General features: G+C 50.1%; 3 protein-coding genes, 1 long non-coding RNA gene and 2 other non-coding genes across 8 annotated transcripts; 1 reads left to right on the forward strand and 5 right to left on the reverse strand.

The window, feature by feature from the left end:
- Positions 1–85: 85 nt before the first annotated feature.
- LOC104688350 lies at positions 86–4,539 on the reverse strand. Its single transcript, XR_005603222.1, has 5 exons — positions 4,279–4,539; positions 3,691–3,799; positions 2,874–2,918; positions 1,749–1,794; positions 86–264 (listed from the first exon to the last, which is right to left on the reverse strand). It is a non-coding gene; the product is annotated as an uncharacterized LOC104688350 (long non-coding RNA).
- Positions 2,710–2,843, reverse strand: LOC120410928. Its single transcript, XR_005603281.1, has one exon. It is a non-coding gene; the product is annotated as a small nucleolar RNA SNORA17 (small nucleolar RNA).
- On the reverse strand, positions 3,288–3,422 carry LOC120410929. Its single transcript, XR_005603282.1, has one exon. It is a non-coding gene; the product is annotated as a small nucleolar RNA SNORA17 (small nucleolar RNA).
- A 1,183-nt stretch (positions 4,540–5,722) lies between the features above and the next one.
- MRPS2 (mitochondrial ribosomal protein S2) lies at positions 5,723–7,402 on the reverse strand. Its single transcript, XM_039561707.1, is given in 5 exon segments — positions 5,723–6,622; positions 6,901–7,030; positions 7,222–7,254; positions 7,257–7,286; positions 7,360–7,402. Coding segments are annotated over 5 exon segments (765 nt in total). The 5' UTR covers positions 7,388–7,402; the 3' UTR covers positions 5,723–6,078.
- Positions 7,371–8,463, forward strand: C17H9orf116 (chromosome 17 C9orf116 homolog). Of its 2 annotated transcripts, XM_039561709.1 has the most exons (3): positions 7,488–7,647; positions 7,715–7,793; positions 7,955–8,463. In XM_039561709.1, the coding sequence occupies exons 1-3, from the start codon at positions 7,583–7,585 to the stop codon at positions 8,153–8,155; spliced, it is 345 nt and encodes a 114-aa protein (XP_039417643.1). In that variant the 5' UTR covers positions 7,488–7,582; the 3' UTR covers positions 8,156–8,463. The 2 variants fall into 2 exon arrangements, with proteins under 2 accessions (XP_039417642.1, XP_039417643.1); XM_039561708.1 differs by having other exon boundaries at positions 7,371–7,793.
- A 165-nt stretch (positions 8,464–8,628) lies between these two features.
- On the reverse strand, positions 8,629–19,812 carry PPP1R26 (protein phosphatase 1 regulatory subunit 26). 2 transcript variants are annotated; one of them, XM_039561706.1, is made up of 3 exons: positions 19,706–19,812; positions 13,010–17,035; positions 8,629–9,140 (listed from the first exon to the last, which is right to left on the reverse strand). In XM_039561706.1, the coding sequence occupies exons 2-3, from the start codon at positions 16,972–16,974 to the stop codon at positions 9,092–9,094; spliced, it is 4,014 nt and encodes a 1,337-aa protein (XP_039417640.1). In that variant the 5' UTR covers positions 16,975–17,035; positions 19,706–19,812; the 3' UTR covers positions 8,629–9,091. The 2 variants fall into 2 exon arrangements, with proteins under 2 accessions (XP_039417640.1, XP_039417639.1); XM_039561705.1 differs by lacking the exon at positions 8,629–9,140 and adding an exon at positions 10,749–12,371.
- Positions 19,813–21,730: the final 1,918 nt, after the last annotated feature.

Raw genomic sequence — 21,730 nt, forward strand, 5'->3', positions numbered from 1 at the left:
CAATCCTAAATTCTCGGATCCACAAATGTTAAGTCTTAAATCCTAGAATGGTTAAAAAATAGCATTACTACAAATACGCACCATAAACCTTTCAGTCTTGTAGGTGGCATCTTTATTTAGTTTTTTTTTTTAATTTAAATCCTTCTTAACCATGTAGAGAAAACACAGATGATCAAGTTTTAGAACCAAACCATCAGACGTGGATGCTGCCAGCCAGTTTTCAGTTGCCACGTTTGTCAGACATTCTGCAACTCAAGGCATGATCTGCAAATTAAAAAAAGGCCCAGGATGTCAGAAAAGTTGAAAAACAAGCAGGAAAAGGGAGCAGTAATGTCAGTACTAATGAGCTAATTAACCCCTGCCATCCAGACTCTGCTGCCCTCCTTGTCTTGGTATTGTCCCAAGATTTTTCACATCCCAGAGGAAATAAAGTTTCATAAAATGAAACCACATTTTAAAGGCTCTGTTACCAGGATTCATAAGGAAACTTCTAGAGAGGGATTTCCTTCAGTCCAGAGCCACAGGAACACTCCCTGCCTGCAAACCTGGGTGGTTCAGACCCACAGCAGGGACAGAAGGACATGGCACAAATTTAGGAGAAGCTCTTTGCCATGACATCAGAAAGGTTTTGGAAAAATATCTGGCTGGGGGAGTTTAGGAAAGGGATAATTTAAGAGCAGGATAGCTGGAGCCTGCTCTGGGTTATTCCTTCACTCCCTAAAAATCCAAGGTGAGCTTGCCAACCTCGGTGCAGAGCCAAGCTATTAATAGTACAGGGAAAAAAACCCATCTGGGCTTATTCCAGCCTTTAAATCCATGACATAAACCAGTCCTTGATGATGAAGGGCTGTGCTGCGTGCAGAGAGATTTTGAATTTCTCTCGAAACCACTTTCATGCAAAAACACTCCTGGTTTTCCACAGCTGAGTGCCAGTAAAGCAATATCCATGGCCCAGGAGTGCTGCCTGGGGAATGGCAGTTACAGGAAATGCCATCAGGAAAATGTTTGTGGTTCTGCTGTGCCTCACACAGGGGAGTTCTGAAGAGACACTCATTAGCACTCTGTGCCCATGCAGGACCCTCGGTGTGAGGAAAGCCTGATGAAAAACCCCAAACACGGACTGCAGGGTTAAAAGAAGTCAAGAAATTTAAGTAAAAGAGCCACATCTTCAAGCATAACCACATCCCCACAACCTTATTAGCATTCTTTCCCAAAGCCAGTGACTTTTGCCAATTAAAGGGTTCACTTTGCAGGCAGCACCACTGAGGCACCTTTGGCCCTGTAATGGCCATTTAATGAGGTTTCCCATTCAGCACTGCCAGTTACTCACTGCAAAGCCTCAGGGTCGCAATCTCTGCGTGCCCAGAGCTGCTCTCACCATCCTGGTGTCCCCCAAGAAGGGACAGTGACACACAGCACGATTTGGATACAGGGACACCTGTATTCCTACAAGCTCACCTGGAGCTTCCTTTGCCATTGTGCCAGCACAAAACCACAGCAGAATCCAACTAAAAACTCACATTGTGCTCAATAAATTCCGTGTTTGCTTTTAGCCTGTTTTACCAGTCACACCACCATACAGGAGGAAGTGACATCTTGCCTTGGAAAACACGGCCAGGCACTCACTGCTGCACTGAAGTCAGTTTAGAAGGACTTTAATAAAATGTCAGGTTTTAGCATTAATTTTTGACTTGATTTCTTCCCCCTCACTGCTTTGGTACCACATGAAGAAATAACAAAACACCCACCTTCAATATTTGAGGCACGTTCCTGAGCTGTCCTGCTCTCAAGTCACTGCAAGAAGGAAAAATATCTTCAGTTTGGGTTGGTTTTTTTATTGAGTTGGTTTCGCTTGGTCTGTGTCTTTCTCCCCCCAAAAGCCAAACCTGATTACAAAGCTGCATTTCAGGAGATTGCTGATTGCACCTTCTGCTCCAACTCTTGGAAATCAAGATGTTGGAAGTGTTTTATCCATGTTGGGAACAGGGTGTAATTTCTTCCATATGCTAAACCCACACCCAGCTGTTTCTAACCCCATCCGTATTTTGGAAACAACAATTTCAGTGCCTGTTTCCCCCTCCTCCTCCTCCACTGCCAGGTGCAATTCCTGAACCCTGCACAAGCCGAGGTGCCCTTTCAAAGGCAGCAATTAAGGATCTCTCACAGGCCATGAAGGATTGTTGAGGGTAAAAATAGAATTCAGGAGTAGAGCTGACACTTGTATTTGTCCTTGTGAAGTGAAGGAACACCCTGCTGCAGTTAAAACTGGCATAATTTCAACTGCTCTTCAAAGGAATTGTGCTCCACCCTCTGCTGATTCTCTGGAGAGAGGGGAGTGTGGAAAGAACACCAAGCAACTCCTCTCTCCAGGGAGTCAGGATTATTGGAATGAAGAATACCAGAATGTGACATCCCTCACAAGAGCATGTAGTGACAGGACAAGGGGGAATTGTTTACACTGGAAGTTTAGATGAGATATTGAAATCCTTCCCTGTGAGGGTGGTGAGGGGCTGGGATGGATTTCCCAGAGAAGCTGTGGCTGCCCCACTCCTGGAAGTGTCCAAGGCCAGGCTGGACAGAGCTTGGAGCAACCTGGGGTAGTGGGAGGTGTCCCTGATTAAGAGAAGAACTGAAGGACAGTGTCAGCTGCTGCATCCTGTCTACCCTTCACCATTCCCCACTAAAGGCAAGGGAACAGGAAAATCAATCAGTGTCAGGTTGTTGAGCAATCCTGAGAGCTCACAGGGCTCAGAGCACCAGGGAAGACATCGCCTGTTGCTGTCTGCCACCGAATGACACAAACGCGGCACTGCAGCCACGCCTGCAACACGAGCTGGGGCAGGGGCTGGGCAACTTCCAGCACTGCAGCTCACCTCGGTCTGGGGCACCTCCGGCTCTGCCACGGCTCAGGGCTGCCTCTGGAAAAGAGGGAAATACATGGACAGGGTTTAACCACACCCCAAAGCCTGGTTACACGGTTACTGTTTCACTAGCAACAGGGATTTAAAAGAAATAAACTAACAGCACAGGAGTATTTTTATTTTCTGATAAGATTAAGGTTGGTGACTCCCAGTGTTGTCACCGCGCTGCCACGGGGCTTTACAAATCACTTCAAGGCATTCTTCTGTGACACAAGTGGTACCCACAGGATCTGATTCTCAAGGCTAAATGATCAGAAACCCACGTGCCACCTCTGCTGCACAGATCAAGCAGAACTTCCCATTGTTACATCCAGATCTCAGAGTCAGTTTTTCCCCAGTCTCCTATGAAGCAGCTGATTAATGAACGATGTCAGGCTATCAATCACTCTGAGTGCTCACGGGGTGCAGAACAAACGAGCGTAGAACATAGCCTGTGTCTCTCTTGCCACTCTCTTGACACAAAGATGCCACAGCAGCCATCTCTGCAACGCCAGTGGCAGGCTGGGGGGGGGGGGGAATAACCCATAAAGACTGAAAAAAATGTAATTATGAGTGGATGTCCATCCCTAGAAGTGCTCAAAGCCAGGTTGGATGCAGCTCTGAGCAACCTGGGATAGTATAAGGTGTTTCTGCCCATGTTCCTTTCCAACCCAAACCATTCCGTGATTCTGTGCTATTTTTAATTACAAGATTTTATCACCTGCTCAGAAGGCAATGCCACAAAGGTGTATGGTGCACGTGGAGATGTTAAACATAACACACCACTTACAGTTAAAAACGTGGTTGAAGCTTGCTTGGGCAGCCTTTTTGAGAAGGATCACCCTTCATTTCTGAAGTCACCCCATCGTGGTCACTTCATTTTTTTGTCCACTGCCAGGCTGAAGAGAGAAAAATAAAAGAAAAATGCTGTTAACAATCGCCTAACAACCTTTTTTTTTTTTTTTTCTGAAACGCAGCATTTACTTGAAAACCAGAGAATTACAACAATTAAAAAAAGAATATCTACTAAAGATTCATTTTAGCTACTGAAATCTTTGAAAACATTTTCCTGAAAACCTGAAAGCCCTAAATTTTCTTCCCTTCTTCAGTGGGGTATATTAAAACATATACAGCTATTTATGCTCTATATTACAACTATATATACAAAATATATCTATTAAAAGATACACTTTTAATGTGCGTGTATGTATGTATATGTATATATGGGCATTATTCTCCTAGTGCATTCCATGATACGCCAGATTTACAGCGCACGTGGCAAGGCCTGGAGCCTCCGGAGCCTCCAGAGCCCCGGGGGCCTCTCCGGGCCGGTTCCGGCCGCGTGGCTGAGGGGGAAGGGCCGTACTCGGAGCCTCACCTCACTCGGGTCCTCCCGCCGCAGCCGCTCAGCGCCGGGGCCGGAGAGAAGCGGCCCTGAGGGAGCCTCACCATAATATGGCGCGAGAAGGCGCAGCTGTGGAGCCGCCTCAACCAGCACCGGTTTCCTGCGCCTGAAGAACCCAGGGCTCCCCGTGAGGACACTGGGAGAGGCCAAAGCTGGTCCAGGTCCCGGTCCCGGCCCCGCTGAGGAACGGCCGGAGCTCCGCTCCCGCCACCCCGCGCCCGCCGAAAGGGCAATGCTGCCCCCGCCTCCCGCTTATATAGGGAGAGGACGGCAGCGCATGCGCGGCGCATTTCCTCCCACGAGCGCCCCCTGCCGGGCGGGAGGACCCAAAGCGGGGAACGGACGGGGCTGGGGACACGGGATGGGACACGGGATGGGACACGGGATGGGACACGGGATGGGGACACGGGATGGGGACACGGGATGGGACAGGGGATGGGACACGGGATGGGGACACGGGACACGGGATGGGACACGGGATGGGACACGGGATGGGGACACGGGATGGGACACGGGATGGGACACGGGATGGGACACGGGATGGGACACGGGATGGGGACACGGGATGGGGACACGGGATAGGGACACGGGATGGGGACAGGGGATGGGACACGGGACACGGGACACGGGATGGGACACGGGATGGGACAGGGGATGGGACAGGGGATGGGACACGGGATGGGACACGGGATGGGACACGGGGACACGGGATGGGACACGGGATGGGACAGGGGATGGGACAGGGATGGGGACAACGGGATGGGGACGGGATGGGACGGGATGGACACGGGATGGGGACACGGGACACGGGATGGGACACGGGATGAGACACGGGATGGGGACACGGGATAGGGACACGGGATGGGGACAGGGGATGGGACAGGGGATGGGACACGGGACACGGGATGGGACAGGGGATGGGGACACGGGATGGGGACACAGGATGGGACAGGGGATGGGACACGGGACACGGGATGGGACACGGGATGAGACACGGGATGGGGACACGGGATAGGGACACGGGACGGGGACACGGGACGGGGACACGGGACGGGGAACACGGGACGGGACACGGGACGGGGACACGGGATAGGGACACGGGATGGGGCACGGACCCCTGCCCTGGGCTACCCTGGGGCCTCCCATGGAAACACGAGGCGTGCTGGAGTATGGGTATCCCTTTTCTCAGCTGCTCCTAGAATCCCCCGCTTCCTGCAGTGGCAAAGGTTGGGCTCCCAGTGTGTCACTGGACCAAGTAGGGACCCTCCGACCCCCACTGAGGACCCTTCTACCCTGCAGCAGCCACCGTGCAGTGTCCCCAGCTTGGGGACATCCTTCATCCCGTTCCCTCCCATCGCCTTGACTGCCCTGGCCAGACTCCCCATCCCATTCCACAAGGCAAAAACCCAAAAAGGAGCACGGGGATAAATCCCTTTATTTGCTAAGAAGAGGTGCAAGATACAAGTGGCTTCAGATGAGATCACAAACACAGGAAAGCCACAGGACAGCGGCACCTCCCTGCAACAGTGACAAACCTGAGGACAGGAGCAGGGTCTGGCCTGGCTCCATTTTCCCTTACGTTGCTCTGGACAATTTTTGGAGCTAGAGACCCTCCATGGCTGTGACCACTGCCGGATCACTGTACACAGGGCTGGGGGGTCCCCTCCCCAGCCAGCCAGCTCTGCCAAAAGCCGGTGCTCTGGATGCAGAGCCAGTCCCATGGAAGTGGAGCAGGACACCCATCAGTGAGGCACTGAGCGCATCCCTAGGGCTCTAATTGCCCTTGGCTTTGCTCCGCAGCTCCTCGATGGCCTCGCTCTGCCGCCTCTTGTCCTTGGCACGGATGATGGTCATCCTGAAGAGTTTGCAGTAGAGCTCCACGGCCGCGGGGGTGTCATCATTCCCGGGAATGGGGTAGGTGATCAAACACGGGTTGCAGTTTGTGTCCACCACCCCCACGGTGGGGATGTTCATCTTGGCCGCATCCCGGATGGCCACATGCGGCTCGAAGACGTTGTTGAGGGTGCTGAGGAACACGAGGAGGTCGGGCAGGCGGACACCGGGGCCAAACTGGATGGAGGCGTTGGTGAGGAGCCCTCCCTGCCAGTAGCGGGTGTGCGCGTACTCCCCGCAGGCCCGTGCTGTGCTCTCGACCAGGTGGCAGAACTGGCGCTTGCGGCTGACGAACAGGATGATGCCCCCGCGGTAGGCGACGTGGGCTGTGAAGTTGAGGGCCAGCTGCAGGTGCTGCATGGTCTGATCCAGGTCGATGATGTCCTGACCCAGGCGGCAGCCGAAGATGTAGGGCTCCATGAACCTGCGGGGACAGTGGGAGTGCGACACAGGGGACACGGGGATGGGGTGTGCAGGCATCGAGTGTTTCTGGACCATCCCATGCTCCAGCTCCTGGCTGATACCAGAGGTGCTCTCTGCAGAGAGCCCTCACACCCAGTGTGTGCCCCAGTCTCACATCAGGGGGATCCCTGTAACCTGCCCTGTGTGGGCAGTTCCAGGCTCAGACCAATCCAGCAAATGTGGTCTAGGGAAGCATTCCTGATGTCAACACGAGCTGGATCACAAAACAGCATCACTCACCTGTGCCGACATCCCTTTTTGTGGCCCAGGTGTACCCGAGCATCAAAGAGATCTTTCAGGGTGAAGAGCTCATTCACGCTGAAGAAGTCGGGGTGGCTGAGAGGCTCCGTCAGCAGCTTGTCATCCTCAGCTGAGAGAGGGGAAAGAAATAATGACTGCATTTTGGGGATGAGCCGGGACTGCAGAGAGGCGCCCGATGCAGCACGACCGGCTTCTGCACGGCGGTGACACCCGCACGGGCATCGCTCACGGGCTGGGGTGCCAGGGGTGCAGTGCGTGGCTCTGGGGACCCCCTTTCCCGGGGTGCACGGCAGCACTCACCGCGGGGCCGGGTGGCTGCCGGGGCCGTGGCCGGACCGGGACGGTGCTGTAGAGCCGCGGGGCTGCTGCGGGAGAGAAACACGTGGGTCACACGGGCGGGCCGGGGCGCTCCGGGCCGGGCCGGGCCCCGCCGCTCACCTGCCCGCAGGAGCCGCGGCACCGCCATGCTCCGAGCCCGCCGCAGGGCACGGACGAGGAGGAGGAGGAGGAGGAGGAGGAGACGGCGGAAGGTCAGCGGCGCTTTCCGCTTCCTGCGGGACGGGGCGGGCTCTCCCCGGGGCCGTTGCGCTGCGATCGCTCCCCGCCCTCCGCGTTTCGTCGCCGGGCAACGCTCCGTCCCCGCGTCCCCGGCGGCTCCGCCATGGCCGGCCCCGAGCAGGAGGTGCCCCGCCGCTTTCAGGAGCTCACCTTCTACCGCGGCTACGGGTGAGCGCTGCCCCGGGCGCGGCCCCGCCGCCCCGCTCCCCGCGCTACCTGTGCTCTCCCCCCGCAGGCAGCCGCCGGCTCACCCCCGGTTCCGGACCACCAACCAGAGCTACGGCAGCAGGGCCCCCACGGTGCACGAGCTGCCGGTACGTGACCCGGGGGGCCGAGTTCGGCCTCTGCACCGAGCACCCGCAGCAGATGGAGACACGCTGCCCTTACCTGCATCCAGCCCCGCTGCATCGAGGCTTTGCGGGTGCTGTCCATGTTGGCATGTAAAACATCCCCACCCTTTTCTCGCCACCCCCAGAGCTCCTTCAACATCCTCTCGCACAAGTTTTCGGATCATCTGGGCAAGATTGGCATGGTCAGGAACGACGGCCTGAACACGTCCCTGGAGAAGAGCCACTGCACCGGCCCCGACACGTTCATCACCGCCTACGAGCACCTGGACTTCCACCCCAGCTACAACCCCAGCGGCCCCTCGCACTGCAGGGACCAGCCGCTGTAGCGGGGACACCACAGAGCCACTGCGGCTTTTGGCTGCACTGGGAAAACCACCTACAGCCAGCCTTGATGCTAAACAAAACCCACTAGATTACAGAGGAATGTTATTAGGAGTAATACATTAAAGATTTAGTGTGGTTGATGTCAGTTAGGTTGCTTAGGGTGAAGGCTTTTACCTAATTTATCAGTAGTGTATAAATACTAGAACAACATATATTACATATACATCCCCTTATCCTCTTTGTCACTAATGATCCTTTACACTCTTGGCTCATGTACCACATACCATTAAAAATTAAGATTTAAACTGCCTCTCTACTATTTAATGACTAATCAATCTGCAAGTTTTCCAGAGGTATTAATTAACTCTTTGGATTTCTTGTAGAAAGTTCATGTTTCTTCTCTCTCAAAACTACAGCGTTTTAAGAATTTATTCAAATAATGACAAGTAATCAAAAAGAAATTTTTTTTTTTAAGTTTTATTGGAACAACTGTAGTTACAGGCAGAGAAACTGCATCAGTTGGACAGTGAGTGCACTGAAAGAACACCTGAACATTTTTGGGTAAAGATGAGTTTTTAAGAGAAACTACTCTGCCTGATGGATGAGAAACAGTCCCACCTTACAGGTGTAACATAACATTAAAAATGAGCATAATATTATTCAAACTGTTTGCTAAGAATATAAATAATGAGTGTAACATTATGTCCAAACACCACTGCAATTGATATTCCTCACATGTCAGAAATATTCCCTATTTGTGGCATGTGGTTATCTCAAACATAGCAAGAGCTGGGTAAACCCCCCTCTGCTGCAAACACACCAATACATTGGAACAGGTAAATAAACTGAGCACAAATGGGCCCGAAAAGTTAACATTTCGAAGATTTAACATAGGAAAAGAAATAAGCAACCCTCTCTCATTTGCTGTTACTCTCGTATTAGACTCTAGACAATACCTGGAGCTTCTTAGAACTTCCCTTTCTTCTCCTGAAATGAGAAAATAACAAAGTGCTGAATCAATTGAAATAGTTGTGGCAATGTTATGTGTATTTTTATCCACAGATTTTTCTGCAGGTGGCATAATTTAGAGATAAGGCTGCCTCTTAAGAATATAAATGGAGTGGATTCTGTCACATATTTTCCCACTCCATCTGAAAACACCCACCTCTTCTTCCTTGCCTCAATTTCTTCCCTTTTAGTTTTACTCTTGAAACCAGTTCCTTGAAGAGTTTGGCATGCAATGTATCTAAGTATTCAGAGGTTAGACCAAATACAATTTTTTAAAAAGAAATACCTGTACAAATTCAAAATATCATCCTAAAAATGACACATTTTACCACACAGGATCTACCTCAAACGATCTCTTTCTACTCTGTCTTTTGAAAGGAAGATTTTCACGTTTGCAGATAAAATTATGTGAGGCTGAACTATCACAAACTGAAGGGATGAAAAATTAAAAAGCTTCTACATTAATAAAAAAATGGGGGCAGGAATGGTGTGTTCCTGCCTTGTATAAAGAGCAGCTACACGTCACAACATGTGTTCCTAAAATAGCAGCGAAGAACTGGTAATAAAAAATTAAGGGAGTCCTTCTGGTCCCTTGAGGATCCTTGAAGATTGTTCCCAAAGCACACAAAAACAGTCACTGGGGTAAAAAAAATGAAGCAATAAACCTCTTTTCAGATTTATCTGAGAGCTGCGGTGCTGCAGCCAGGATCTGTAACTCACCAGAGCTGTAATAAAAAACACCAAGTAGTTCAATCACTTAATATCTAAATTAACAAGTTTTGTGCTCTGACTGGAAAGAAGAAATAGCATTGTGCATTTTTAAAAACCATGAACCAGCACTCATGAAAAAAAAGGTAACTTCACAAGCTTTAGAAGAGCTGAGTTTATGGTTTCATGTTTCTACTGCAATAAGGGATTAACTGGGGTCTCAGGAGGGTGGGAATAAAGGAAAAAGGAGTTTTCTGGGCACTCCCCAGGGCCAGCAGGGCTGTGCTGTCTGTGCTCTCTCTGTGGCCTCTCTGGGGCTGTCATGGGCACTATAAACAGGAAATAAAATCTGCTTTTGGAAATGCACCTATGAAGATTCAGCCTCGAGAGATTTGTGCTGCAGTCCCAGCCTTGGCACCACGTGTGGGACTCTTGCTCATGAATTCATTCCCACTCAATATAATCTTTTTTATTCCTCAGCTGGTCAGCCTTTAGTGATGTGTAAGAGGGATTTCTTATTGCTCCAAACCACCAGACTTCTCTTTTCTGAACAAGTGATGAGAACTGGGCCAGGATGAGGACACTGCCACTGGAGCCCTGGCTGCTATTCCAGTTCCAGAGATGTTCCTTGACACACATTTAGTTACACAAGGAAAGACTCCACTCCTTGACCACAAACACCAGGAAAGTAAACTCTTGGAGTTCTGCTACCACAAGCACCATCCTCACCTCCCAAAAGCCATCCCTTTGTATTTTGTAAATTCTCCTCCTTCATTTTTTGTTACAAAGAATTAATGACATCCTCAGTCAGGAGGGAAAAGGGAACACAAAAGTTATCACTCACTCAAGATGATGACACAAACCATAGGAGCACTCCAGTTTCACGGTCCATGGGCAGAACCCCATTTATTAAACATTAGAAACTCAGCAATGTACACCATTTCCTATATACAAATCAAATTCATCAATTAAAAAAAAAAAAAAAAGTGCTGTTTGAAATCAGGTTTTATTTAAAGCACAAGGTAACTGGAATTGCATCTTCACTGGGAGTGAATCAGGTCACGAGTGGTACTGAGGACACAGACACAGCGACAAGGGCACGAGACACCTCTGAAGTCGTAATGTGGATTTACCGAAAACTTTTGAGGAGAAACATTCAGCTTTTTATACAAACAGTACGTAGTGCTTCCAACATCTCTAGGAAAATTAAGTATACAGTTTAATCCTTTTAAAGCAAGGTACTTGGAAAACTTCTAGTTTAAAATACCAGCCTATTGAACTATTCCAAACAAAAGGCCCAAATCCTGCAAAGGAATCAAGGCAGAGCAAAAGATAAACCTGTGGAGAGGGACTGCAGGCACTGAGCTAAGTAAAAAACACTTTTCCAAGGTATCCTACCACAAAATGGAGATGAGCTAACACACTGACCTTTAAACAACCCGGCCAACCAACCCAAGGGCTACAAAAAGGTGGCTGGACAGTCAGAAATGCCAAAGTGAGCACTATAAACATGTTTCAAACGTAGCTGCACGACAGCATAAACACACCAAGGATGTTTATTTCTCTACATGCCACAGTTACTACTCTATGCTACATCGCATTTTGCCCATATTCTGCATCACACCAGGGACACCGTGGGATACTGGATCCAGTCTTGGCTGCTTTTGCTCCATTTCGCAAGTTTAAGGCCAGCCTGGAGGAAGACTCCTGAAGTGACTGAGAAACAAAGTGATGCTAAGTGGTGGTTTGGCTGAGAAAAGTTCTGCAGAAGACCAGACAAAGAGAATATCAGATCAATTCACAGGGACAAGATGTGAGAACAAACTCCTCCAAGGACTTCACGACACACAAATGAAAATGAAAGAACCAACAACTCCAATTTACACCTTTTGAATTTGCAGTGAAACCAATGTGGGGGCACTTTGTGTGTGTGTGTGATGTGAATGTGCTACTTCAATCCCGTTGAAAGTCAGTACAAATAAGAAGATAGTAGTGAAAAATTGCTTTATTCTGGCTGCTGGCAATGGAGGCAAAGAAAGAGCCTGAAGAAAGAACAGTGCTGAAAAGATCCGTGGCGTTTGTGTTGTGACTTCCTACAGCAAACCCAGCTTTGCTTTATTGCACCAAAATTGTCAGTGAAAAGTTTCACAGAAATGTAACATTTAAAAAACCACTTCTGAAAAAGGAAAGTTAAGGGCACTCAATTCCAGAAAGTTCATTCAGGAAACCAAAAGCCATCTCTGGGTAACTGCAGGGCATCAAATGAGATAGTTGAGAATAACGAGGAATTGTTTGAGCCCTGCAGGCCTGACAGTACAGAAATCCAGGGAAATCCAGGGAGATCCAGGGAGATCCAGGGAAATCCAGGGAGATCCAGGGAGATCACGTTGTCTGAACAGACACACTCCTTCACTTGTCTTGGACTGCAATTGTGCTTGGAATCATCTGCTAGCAGGAGGTTCTGGGTGTTCAAAAGGACTCTGAGCAGCTGCTGAGATCACTCTGCAGAGGATGTGCAGACAGAGCCATTCACTTGATTTACCTGAATTTGCATTTGTATCTTCCAGGCTGGATCTCCACACCCACAGCTGCACTCGAGTTCTGCTTAGGGACCTCATCCCACAGTCCTCAGGGTGGGAAAACTGAGCTCCCAGCAAAAACCCACCCCACAGGATTGTCCTAAGGCAGCTCGGATGTGACCAGTGTCAGATCATCTGCATTGCTATCCAAGGCTGTGTTTTCCTAGGATCTCTTAACAGGTTCCCAAATAAATTCTGTGCACAAAGAGGTTTCCCTTCGAGAGACAATTAGAGGCCTCATAATTTAAAGTGTGATTAGCCAATATCTTATCTACAGTAACTACAGTATCCTGTAGGAATGCAAGCCCTAAAAATCATTATAAAAAATATTTCCTTAGAGCACTTTAAATAATTTACAAAATTCTACAAAAGCTACGTATGTCTATCCATGATATCCCTGTTAAATAGAATTATTTTCACATTAGTGTGTGTATGATATACAGGTATCGGCATCTCCCACTGCCTCTCCTTTCCTGTCTCAAGTTTTACCAAGGTAATTACAATGAGAATTATTTTATAAAAAGACTGCTAGTGTAAAAAAAAAAAAAAAAAAGTACTTACATATTTGAAACCTTTTTTTCCATGAGGGAACCTGGGCAGTCCCCTGCAGGTAGATCAGTAAATTTTGCACAGGTTTTGGTTAAAAATTCCTGCCCTTGGTGTACTTCACTAGCAGCTTCGCTGTTCTGCAGGACAGGTATTTTTCCTTCCATTTTGGAGCTGGTTACCTGACTTTCTTCCTGCCTCTCAGCTTTTTCTTCCTTAACACACATCTGCACACTGTTTTCTGCACATGCTCCTCCACTGTTATCCACTGCTGCTGCTGTCACATTGAATTCCTGCCTTGGGCAAGCTAAACTTGGATCTGGCCTCTTGTCCAGCTGGTTATTCCCTCCCTTACTGCACACCTGAGCACTCTGCTGAGCTGGGTCTCTGCTGACTTTATCTGCTTTTCCCACACTGCACTCAGGGCGTGGGGGATCCACAGTGGAGTCAGCCCAGCTGCCTTTGTGGATACCTCCTTCCTCGATCCACAGCTGGCTGTTCTCAGCTCTGGAGGTTCCTCTGCAAGCCTTATCAGCTTTTCCTGCTGCCACACTCGGTTCCTGTGAGGGGAGGCTGGAGTGTGACTGATGCCCTGGAGTGTTGGACTTCCTGCAACCCTCAGCTGCCACTTTGAGACACACAGGAGCAGCCTCAGCTCCTGCACAGGTTTCTGCTACATGGGGACCTGCCCCTCCCACAGTGAGTTTCTGAGAGGAACTGGGTGCTTTTATTGCTGGTGTAATTTCCCCACTAAATTCACCTTTTGCCAAGGGGTTAAGTACATCTGTGTCCTGGGAAGCTGCCTCCATTCCCAAGGCACTGCTCTGGGTGAGCAAACACTCTGCTTTCTGCTTTTTGTTCAAAAGCATCGATTTCTTCCGGTCCCGGGCATATTTGAGACCTGCAATAAATTTACTTGAGATTTTTAGTTGGAAGGTATTCTTCCTTTTAGATCTGGGCTTTGCATTCATGACTTTTCTCACTTTACACCCTTCATTTCTGCTGGTTTTTGGGGGCTCTGTGTTATGGACATTCCTTTTCCCTGTTGCATTCCCAGGTAACTCCCCAGCAGCACCACCTTTGACCCCCCCCAGTCCTTGCTTAGCTTTTGACTGACCAGTAGTAGGAACACTCTCTGCAGAGGAAGCACATTTCCTGCTGCCAGCTAACATTGCACTTTTCCCTTCTGTTCTCGGAGAGTTTTTCACCTCCTCAGTTTGCTGAGCTACCTCAGTCTTTTTACTCTGACCCAGCACGAGGTCGATCTCATTTTCCACCGGCTGCTGCTTTGCTTTTCCTTTATTACCAGTTTGTTTGGTCACTCTAAATAGGTCCAGACTTGCATCACCTTTTTGCATCTCTGAATTGCTTGCAGAGTCTTTAGCCTTTTCTGCCAAAAACCTTCTGATTTCTTGCTCGATGCTGTCATCACTGTCCACTGAGCTGCTGTCACTGGTGTCCGACACAGCTGGGAAAGCACATTTTCTATTTTTAGCCCCCCGCTGGTTTGAAACTGATTTAGGTTTATTGCCTTTTTTAAGCTGTAAGTTAAACTCCAGGTTTTTCATGGTTTCTGGCTTGTCATTGGGAAGTCTGATGTTGTCTGGAGGGTTCCTGACTGCATTCTCCCTCACAGCTTTCCTTGGTTTTGAGAGGCAGCTTTTCAGCAGTGAGGGATTTTTACATTTCCACTCGTTTTGTTGGAGGTTACTGAATTCATCCAGCAGCTGAGTTTCTGTCTCACTGAATCTGACTTTCTTCTTGCACTGAGCTTTCTGGTCCTTGGATTTCTTCTTTAACTTCCTTTTAGACCGTAACAGGTCCTTGATAGCACTATCCAGGTCCTCATCACTGTCCAGAGAGCTGCTCTCATCACCCGACCCCTCCCTCTCTGGGGTTTGGGTGGGGTTTTTTATAGGTTTTCTTGTGCTACTCTGAACCTGCACAAAAGGGTTTACAGAGTCCAAGGCCACACATCTGCTGCCATCAGAGCCAGACAATTTGGGAGACATCAGCTGCTGCTGCCTCGGGTCTTTACTACTCTGAGCATCCCGGAATTCTGCGGGGCTGCTCAGGGCACGCTCCTCTTGGAGCACAGGGAATTTGGAATAGTTACCTGGCTGGAAAAGTCCTGTCTCCAGCTGTTCAGGTGCTTTTGATGCCCCTTGTTTTGCTGTTCTGCCTTCCCTTTTAAGTCTCCTTTTCCGACTCAGGGATAATTTAAGTGTTTTGGGCAGAGAAGGCTCAAGGGTCCCGGTGAGGTTGTTTGGATCAGAAGGCAAAGGCATCTGGATGGAGTGTGACAGGCTGGGAGGTTTTGTTCCAAGGTTTTCTGACTGTGCTTTCAGAGCCAAGAAAGTCCTGATTTCTTGCTCTATGCTGTCATCACTGTCCACAAGGCTGCTGTCACTTTCACAACGGGAGGATGAAAGAAGCTGGGGAGAAAAGAAGGAGTCTGCAGTGAGGGATTTGCTGTCGCTTCCCATTTGGGATGGCATGATCGTTTTGGAAATATCCAGGATAGCTTCTGCACACATGAGTTCTGCAGATGTGTCTGCTCTGCAAGAGGCCTGCAGCGTGAGCTCACAAGCAGCAATCTTGTTTTCTGGAAGTGCAAAATGTCTGGCTTTTTTCAGTGGTTTAAACAGCTTATTAAAGTCATTGCTGGTGCTTTCTAATCCTGTTGACTTGGAATTAATTTCTTTTCTCTTGTTGCTTATAGGGTTTTTATGGATTTCTGGTGAGGCACTTTTTGTGGAGCTAATTGTCAGGCTGGCAGAAATGTCTGCCATACCCTTTGGATCAAATTGTTCCCTCTGCAAAGGGACACAGTTTGCTGCATGACCTGCCTCTTTCCTGATTTTCTCCAGCTGGTAAAGCTGAATGGCTTCTTCAATGCCATCATCGCTGCTCGAGTCAGATGTGTGCATGCTCTCCTTGATAAGTGCTTCCCTTGGCTCCCAGTAATGAGCTCCACTTCTCTCATTCTGCTCCACGAGCCAGGGCTGGCTGGCAGTGGCCATTTCTAGATATGCTTGGTTCACCTGGCTGAAATCACTGGGCTCTGCTTGGATTTTTGACTGCAAACACTTGGACTGGGCACCGGATTTCTGCAGCTTGGGATGGTGCCTCAGGAGCAGTGCACTACAACCTTGCTTTATAGCACCACAGTTCGTTCTGTTCGTTGCTTCTTTGTTGCATTTCAGGACAGATCTCACGCCGGAATCTTTTTTATCCTCCTCAGTAACACATTTACTAATTTCTTGCTGCTTCTTCTCATTCAAGAACTGCACTATTTCAGCTTGTATGCTCTGTTCGAAGGAGTCATCGCTGCTGATGCTCTGAGGGGAAGCAGGCTGGAGCCTTTTCCCAATTCCCAGGTGGTCAGACAGGTACTCTTCAGAGAGCATCTCGGCTTTAAACTTCACGGGGAGGAGGTTACTGGCCACTTTGTTCCGGGAGAATTCTCTCTTAAACCTTTTGTCTCTGCTCACATTCTCAGTACGCTCTGCATTCCTTGGTAATGACTGGGCACTTTTGCTTTTTGTTTTCAAGTACTCTTGGATGGCTTCCTCTATACCTCGGTCCACAGAATCGTCGCTGTCAGAATCCAGCAGGAGAGTCTCAAATTCCACATTCTCCTCCACATCGGTGTCATCGGAATCCTCAGGGCACCCACACCGGGTATACTGAGGATGCTTCCGCAGCAACGTGGTGCTGGATGGGACCCTGGTACTGGTGCCTTTTTCTTCCTTCTGTTTCTTCTGCATAACACAGCCACACTCATTGTTCATACCCAGGGCAGGCTCTTGGCTTTGCAGGTTGTTTATGATCATCTGAACTTTGGCGCTCACAGAGGTTCTGGTGATGTCGCCGTCAGATTCAGGGAAGCAAACGGGGTATCTACAATTCCTTGCTGGTCCAAAGGACTCCCATTTTGTCTGAAGAGCTACCAGAGGAGAAGCATCCATAAGGAACATTCTAGCAGACCACAGCAAAGTCCACAGTGGAACAGATTTTCAGACTGGTCTCTCCTCCATCCTAAAACAAAGAAAAAAAGGAAAATACTTATGACGCGCGTGCCTTCTAGAAATTCCATGTAATAATCCTGGTAACATAAATTGTAAATTATTAACACTCAGAACTACTGTGCCAGATAATCACAGGAGTTACTCCTCAACATCACTTGAACGGGTAAATCAGTCACTACTGCCGCTGGGCATAAAGCAGAGCACTCATCTTTTGTGGTTTGTAGTATTTTCTGGCAAAATCATAACCCAATTCAAGTAATTATCTTCACTTCTGAAAATCTTCCTGCGCTTTCCAGTCCTTTTTGCATGTGCTCCTAAATAATGATGTACTGCCCAGACACACAAAGACTCACTGTGATGATACCCAGTGCACTGGTGTGTGCAATCCCCTTTGCACTAAGGTTGTCTCAATACTTCTGCAGAAAACTTTGTGGCAAGAGAGAAAGAACAATTTTAAGGAATTCTTTCATAATAAAGTAGAATTGGTGGGAGTAGAGAACCCAGCAAAATATTCTGCCTGTTGTTTCCTTTGACATAACTGCCCTTTTTAAGGAACACACAGCTCAGCTTTCCAGTTTTCCAACGAAAGCAGCGCTGGCTGTGTCCACATGGTGCAGGATGGGTGGATGTGGAGACAGCTGGACCATGATCTGGGATGGTGGGACACAAACCAACTCCTCCTCAGAGAGCAGAGTACTCACACAATATCCCAAAACAGCTTTTACGTGATCTGACTTGGCGTTAAACACACACAGCTGAGGTACTTGGGGCAGCTCAGAGAGAAGGACAGGGAACTTATTTCTTCCTGAGACACGCTCTACAGCAATAACCCCAAGACATCAATCATCCGGCCTCACTGCAGGATAAAAGCTCTTGGCAAACACAGATCTTTGGGAGTGCACAAAAGCAGGATGAAGATTAGGAACTATTCTTTGTGTTCCAGTCGAAACTGCAGACAGAACGATGCTTTGGTTTGTGGCAGAGTGAAAAAAACCATCCACAAAACTCCATTTAACACCCCAAAAAGTTCACCATCTCCACATGGTCCCATGAGGGTGGAAGGCTTCACCTGCAGCATCATTTGGATCAAGGGAGACAGCAATTCCCAAAAAACTACAGCATTTGGGTGGCTCTTCAAGCCCAGGCTCCGCACAAACACAGTGAGTCCCAACTGCAGGGGCACCGGACTCTGCCAACCTAGAGGGACACGATTTTCCCTCTGAAACCTCCCTGACCTTGCTCTTGTCAATTATTCTCTAGTTCTGGTTTCAAATTAATCAGTGGCATTAAATATTTTAAAGGATTAATGACTCTAAACTCTTTAAAACTCCTTTTTATTTACTACTGAAAGGTAACAGACAACCAGGGAAGACAATTCTTCATCGCTCTTCTGATTTTTCTTTTCCTCTGTGAGAATTTGTCCCAAGCCATTCCTACAGAATTAAAATTTTAAGTATTTTGATCAAGACCATCCCTCCTTGCTGGCTGGTACCTGGAGCAACCCAACACAAGCTGTTTTAACTTCCACCTTTGAGTCAACTGAAGATAGTTTGGATTTATTTCAGCTCTACACACACCAGTAGAGCTCAGTGCTCCCAACAGAACCTGTATTTGGCCATGAATTAACCGAAAGCACCTCACAATCCTGACTTGTGCCTGAACACACAGTTCCCAACACAGCCTCCAACATGTTCACTTGGGCAAATATAAATTAAAAACACTTTTCCTTATAATAGGCAGCTAAGGATCAAAAAGACAGAAATTAGGATACCTCATTACCTTGAAGCAATGCAATTAACACACTTTAGCTCCCAGCTTCATTAAAAAATAAAACCCCAACGTTTTTCCTATTAACCTATTTCCACAGTTTTCAGGGAAGGGGCAGGTACCTTTGCTATGCCACACCTAGACTGGGGGTATCCTGCAAGAATTACATGGGATTGGGGTGAATTTCTGTGCCACAACACCCACCCAGGGCACCCATGGAGACTGTGAGGGGACACCTGGGTGCTGCCTGAGGGAGGACGTAAGGGGACATTCACCCAGGGAATATTCACAGAACGTGTGAGGGGACATGAGGGGACACCAACCCGGTTCGCACCCACGGAGGCTGTGTGAGGGGACATGAAGGGACACCAACCCGGGGGGCACCCAGAGAGGCTGTGTGAGGGGACATGAAGGGACACCAACCCGGTTCGCACCCACGGAGGCTGTGTGAGGGGACATGAAGGGACACCAACCCGGAGGGCACCCAGAGAGGCTGTGTGAGGGGACATGAAGGGACACCAACCCGGTTCGCACCCAGAGAGGCTGTGTGAGGGGACATGAAGGGACACCAACCCGGTTCGCACCCAGAGAGGCTGTGTGAGGGGACATGAAGGGACACCAACCCGGTTCGCACCCACAGAGGCTGTGTGAGGGGACACGGGGGTACCCCCACCTCGGGGGGCACCCCGGAGGGGCTGTGACGGGCCCCCCACCCTCGGGGGCAGCCCGCAGCCGCCGCCCGCGGGACCCCCGCGGGACGCCGCGCCCACTGCCCGCGGCCGGCCGGGCCCTGCCCGCCGCCGCCATGGCTCCCCCTTCCCGCCTTCCGCCGCCCGGACCCGGGCCCGGGCCTCCCTCGGCCGCCGGCGCGGCGGAGCCCGGCCGCGCCCCCCGCCCACCGCCCGGCGCTCACCTGCCGAGAGGAGGCCGACAGGGGGGGACGGGGGTCGGCGGCGCCCGGGCCGGGCTGTCAGCTCCGCCGGACTCCGCTCCGCCGCTGCCCGCCGCTCTGGTGCAGGGGCGGGCGGCGCTTCCTTCCCTGCCCCCGGGAGCGGGAGGCATGCGCCGCAGGGCTCCGGCGGGGAGGCGGGGAGGGAGCGCACCGGGCCGGGGCACAAAGGCAGCGGCGGCCGCTGCTCCCGAGAAGCCGGCGCGGAGCGGAGGGCGGGCGGCGGGGAGCCCGGTAACGATCGTAACGGAAGGGCCGCCGGGGGAAGGGGCACTGCGGCTTCCTGCCGCAGCCCCGCGGCCAGGGCCGGGCTCCAAACCGCGGTCCCGGCGCGGACTGGGAAAACAGCAGCGGAAAGAACAAGATTGTACTCGACTCTTGTCTCATAACTATGTGCAAGGGGGGGGGGGGGGGGGGGGGGGGATGATCCATCCGCTCCCTTCGGGGTGCAGCGGAGGTGCCAGAGTGGGGGAACTCAAAATATCGGCAGGATGCAACACTTGGCTGTCCCAGGCGCAAAGTTTGGGGGTGCAGAACAAGAACTGAGGTGCAGAGAGCCAAGGCCTCTGCTCTCAGCAGCTGAAGCGGTCGGCGCTGGGGCTCCTGGAGCTGTTGGACTGTTGGAGGTTTCACACAGCGGAACAGCAAAGTTTTAGTGCTCTAATTCATCCCTGTTTTGTTGGCAAGCGGGTTTTCCCCGAGGATACACTGCCAACCCTATGCTATCATCCCTGTGCTTCCAGAGCAGAACCAAGCTGTGGGATGCTTCCCTTCGGGACACCCGTTTCAACCTGCTCATTCCTAAAACACACAGAGTGAGTCACAGCTCTCAGTCTATAAATCTGCACAAGCATTTCCATTCCTCGTCTCTGGCAAACAAAAACCTGGTGCCTCAACCCGAAGTGCTGCCTGTTTTCACTTTGTCCGTGCATTTTGTTTCCCCGTGGGGCTGGAACACCTGTGATGCTGCAGAGGAAATCAGCATCTTTTGGCTGGGTGTCCTCAAAATCACAGGGGAAATGCTCAGGCTGGGTGATGTCAAGTGGGGAACAGCGGGTATGGAGGGTCCCAGGCTGAAAATGGGGTGACTGAGAGTGTTGCTCTCTTTTTGTGCTCACTCTGTGGCAACACATCACAAGATACGGGGCTGATATATGGCGAGGAACAGATTTCCACCGGCTTTTATCCCAGAGATTCTCATTTTGGGGAGCACATGTATTTCTGTGCCCTTTCCTCATTTCCAGCTTCACATTCGAATTTTTCCTCCCGCCCCACCAAACCAGGTCTGACCCTGGGAATGTGGGGCAGGACCATGTTTCAAACCATCAGACACAGTTACAAACTCGTATTAATTTATCTCCTGCTCTTACAACAGATAAAACAGAGCCGATAAGACATTTGCCTGTGTGTTCTTGTCCCTGGGATATGTAACATGCTTTTATGTTCTGATCTGGCTCGCTTGAACGAGACTGCTGAAAACAGCACAGCCAGCATCTGTGTGCAGGAGGAAACAATGGACTTGCTTTTCCTTCACTGCAGAATTGCAGCCTGGAGGTGAGGAAACTTTGCTCTGCTCACCATATTCCTCCCTAATGCCGAGGCAGAGGAAAGAAAGGGCTCTTGTATTCATGTATCCTCCCGGGCCAAGTCAATTTACATGTGAATGCACTTTAAAAATAAAATTAAAGTCAAAGCTGTGGCCAGAAGCCTGATAAGCGTTTTTGTGCACATGCAGTTGCTTGGGAGGGGGGAGGCTGGCTGCTGCTGGAGAGCTCTGCTGTTCCCAGCCGAGGTGGCATCTGTGGCTCTGCGTGCCACTTTGACTTGGAAGAAGAGCAGAGCCTCTCCCCAAGGTCCCATTAGGGGTGATTTGTCCTCCTGATCCCTGCTCTTTGCGGAAATGAGAGCAGTGGTCCCTGTCCCCGCTGGACGGATGACAAAGTCACGAGCACTAATTGGGCCCCTCGTTAGAATGGCTGGAATGGCAGG

The sequence above is a fragment of the Corvus cornix genome, chromosome 17 (assembly GCF_000738735.6).
Source record: "Corvus cornix cornix isolate S_Up_H32 chromosome 17, ASM73873v5, whole genome shotgun sequence".
NCBI lineage: Eukaryota > Metazoa > Chordata > Aves > Passeriformes > Corvidae > Corvus > Corvus cornix.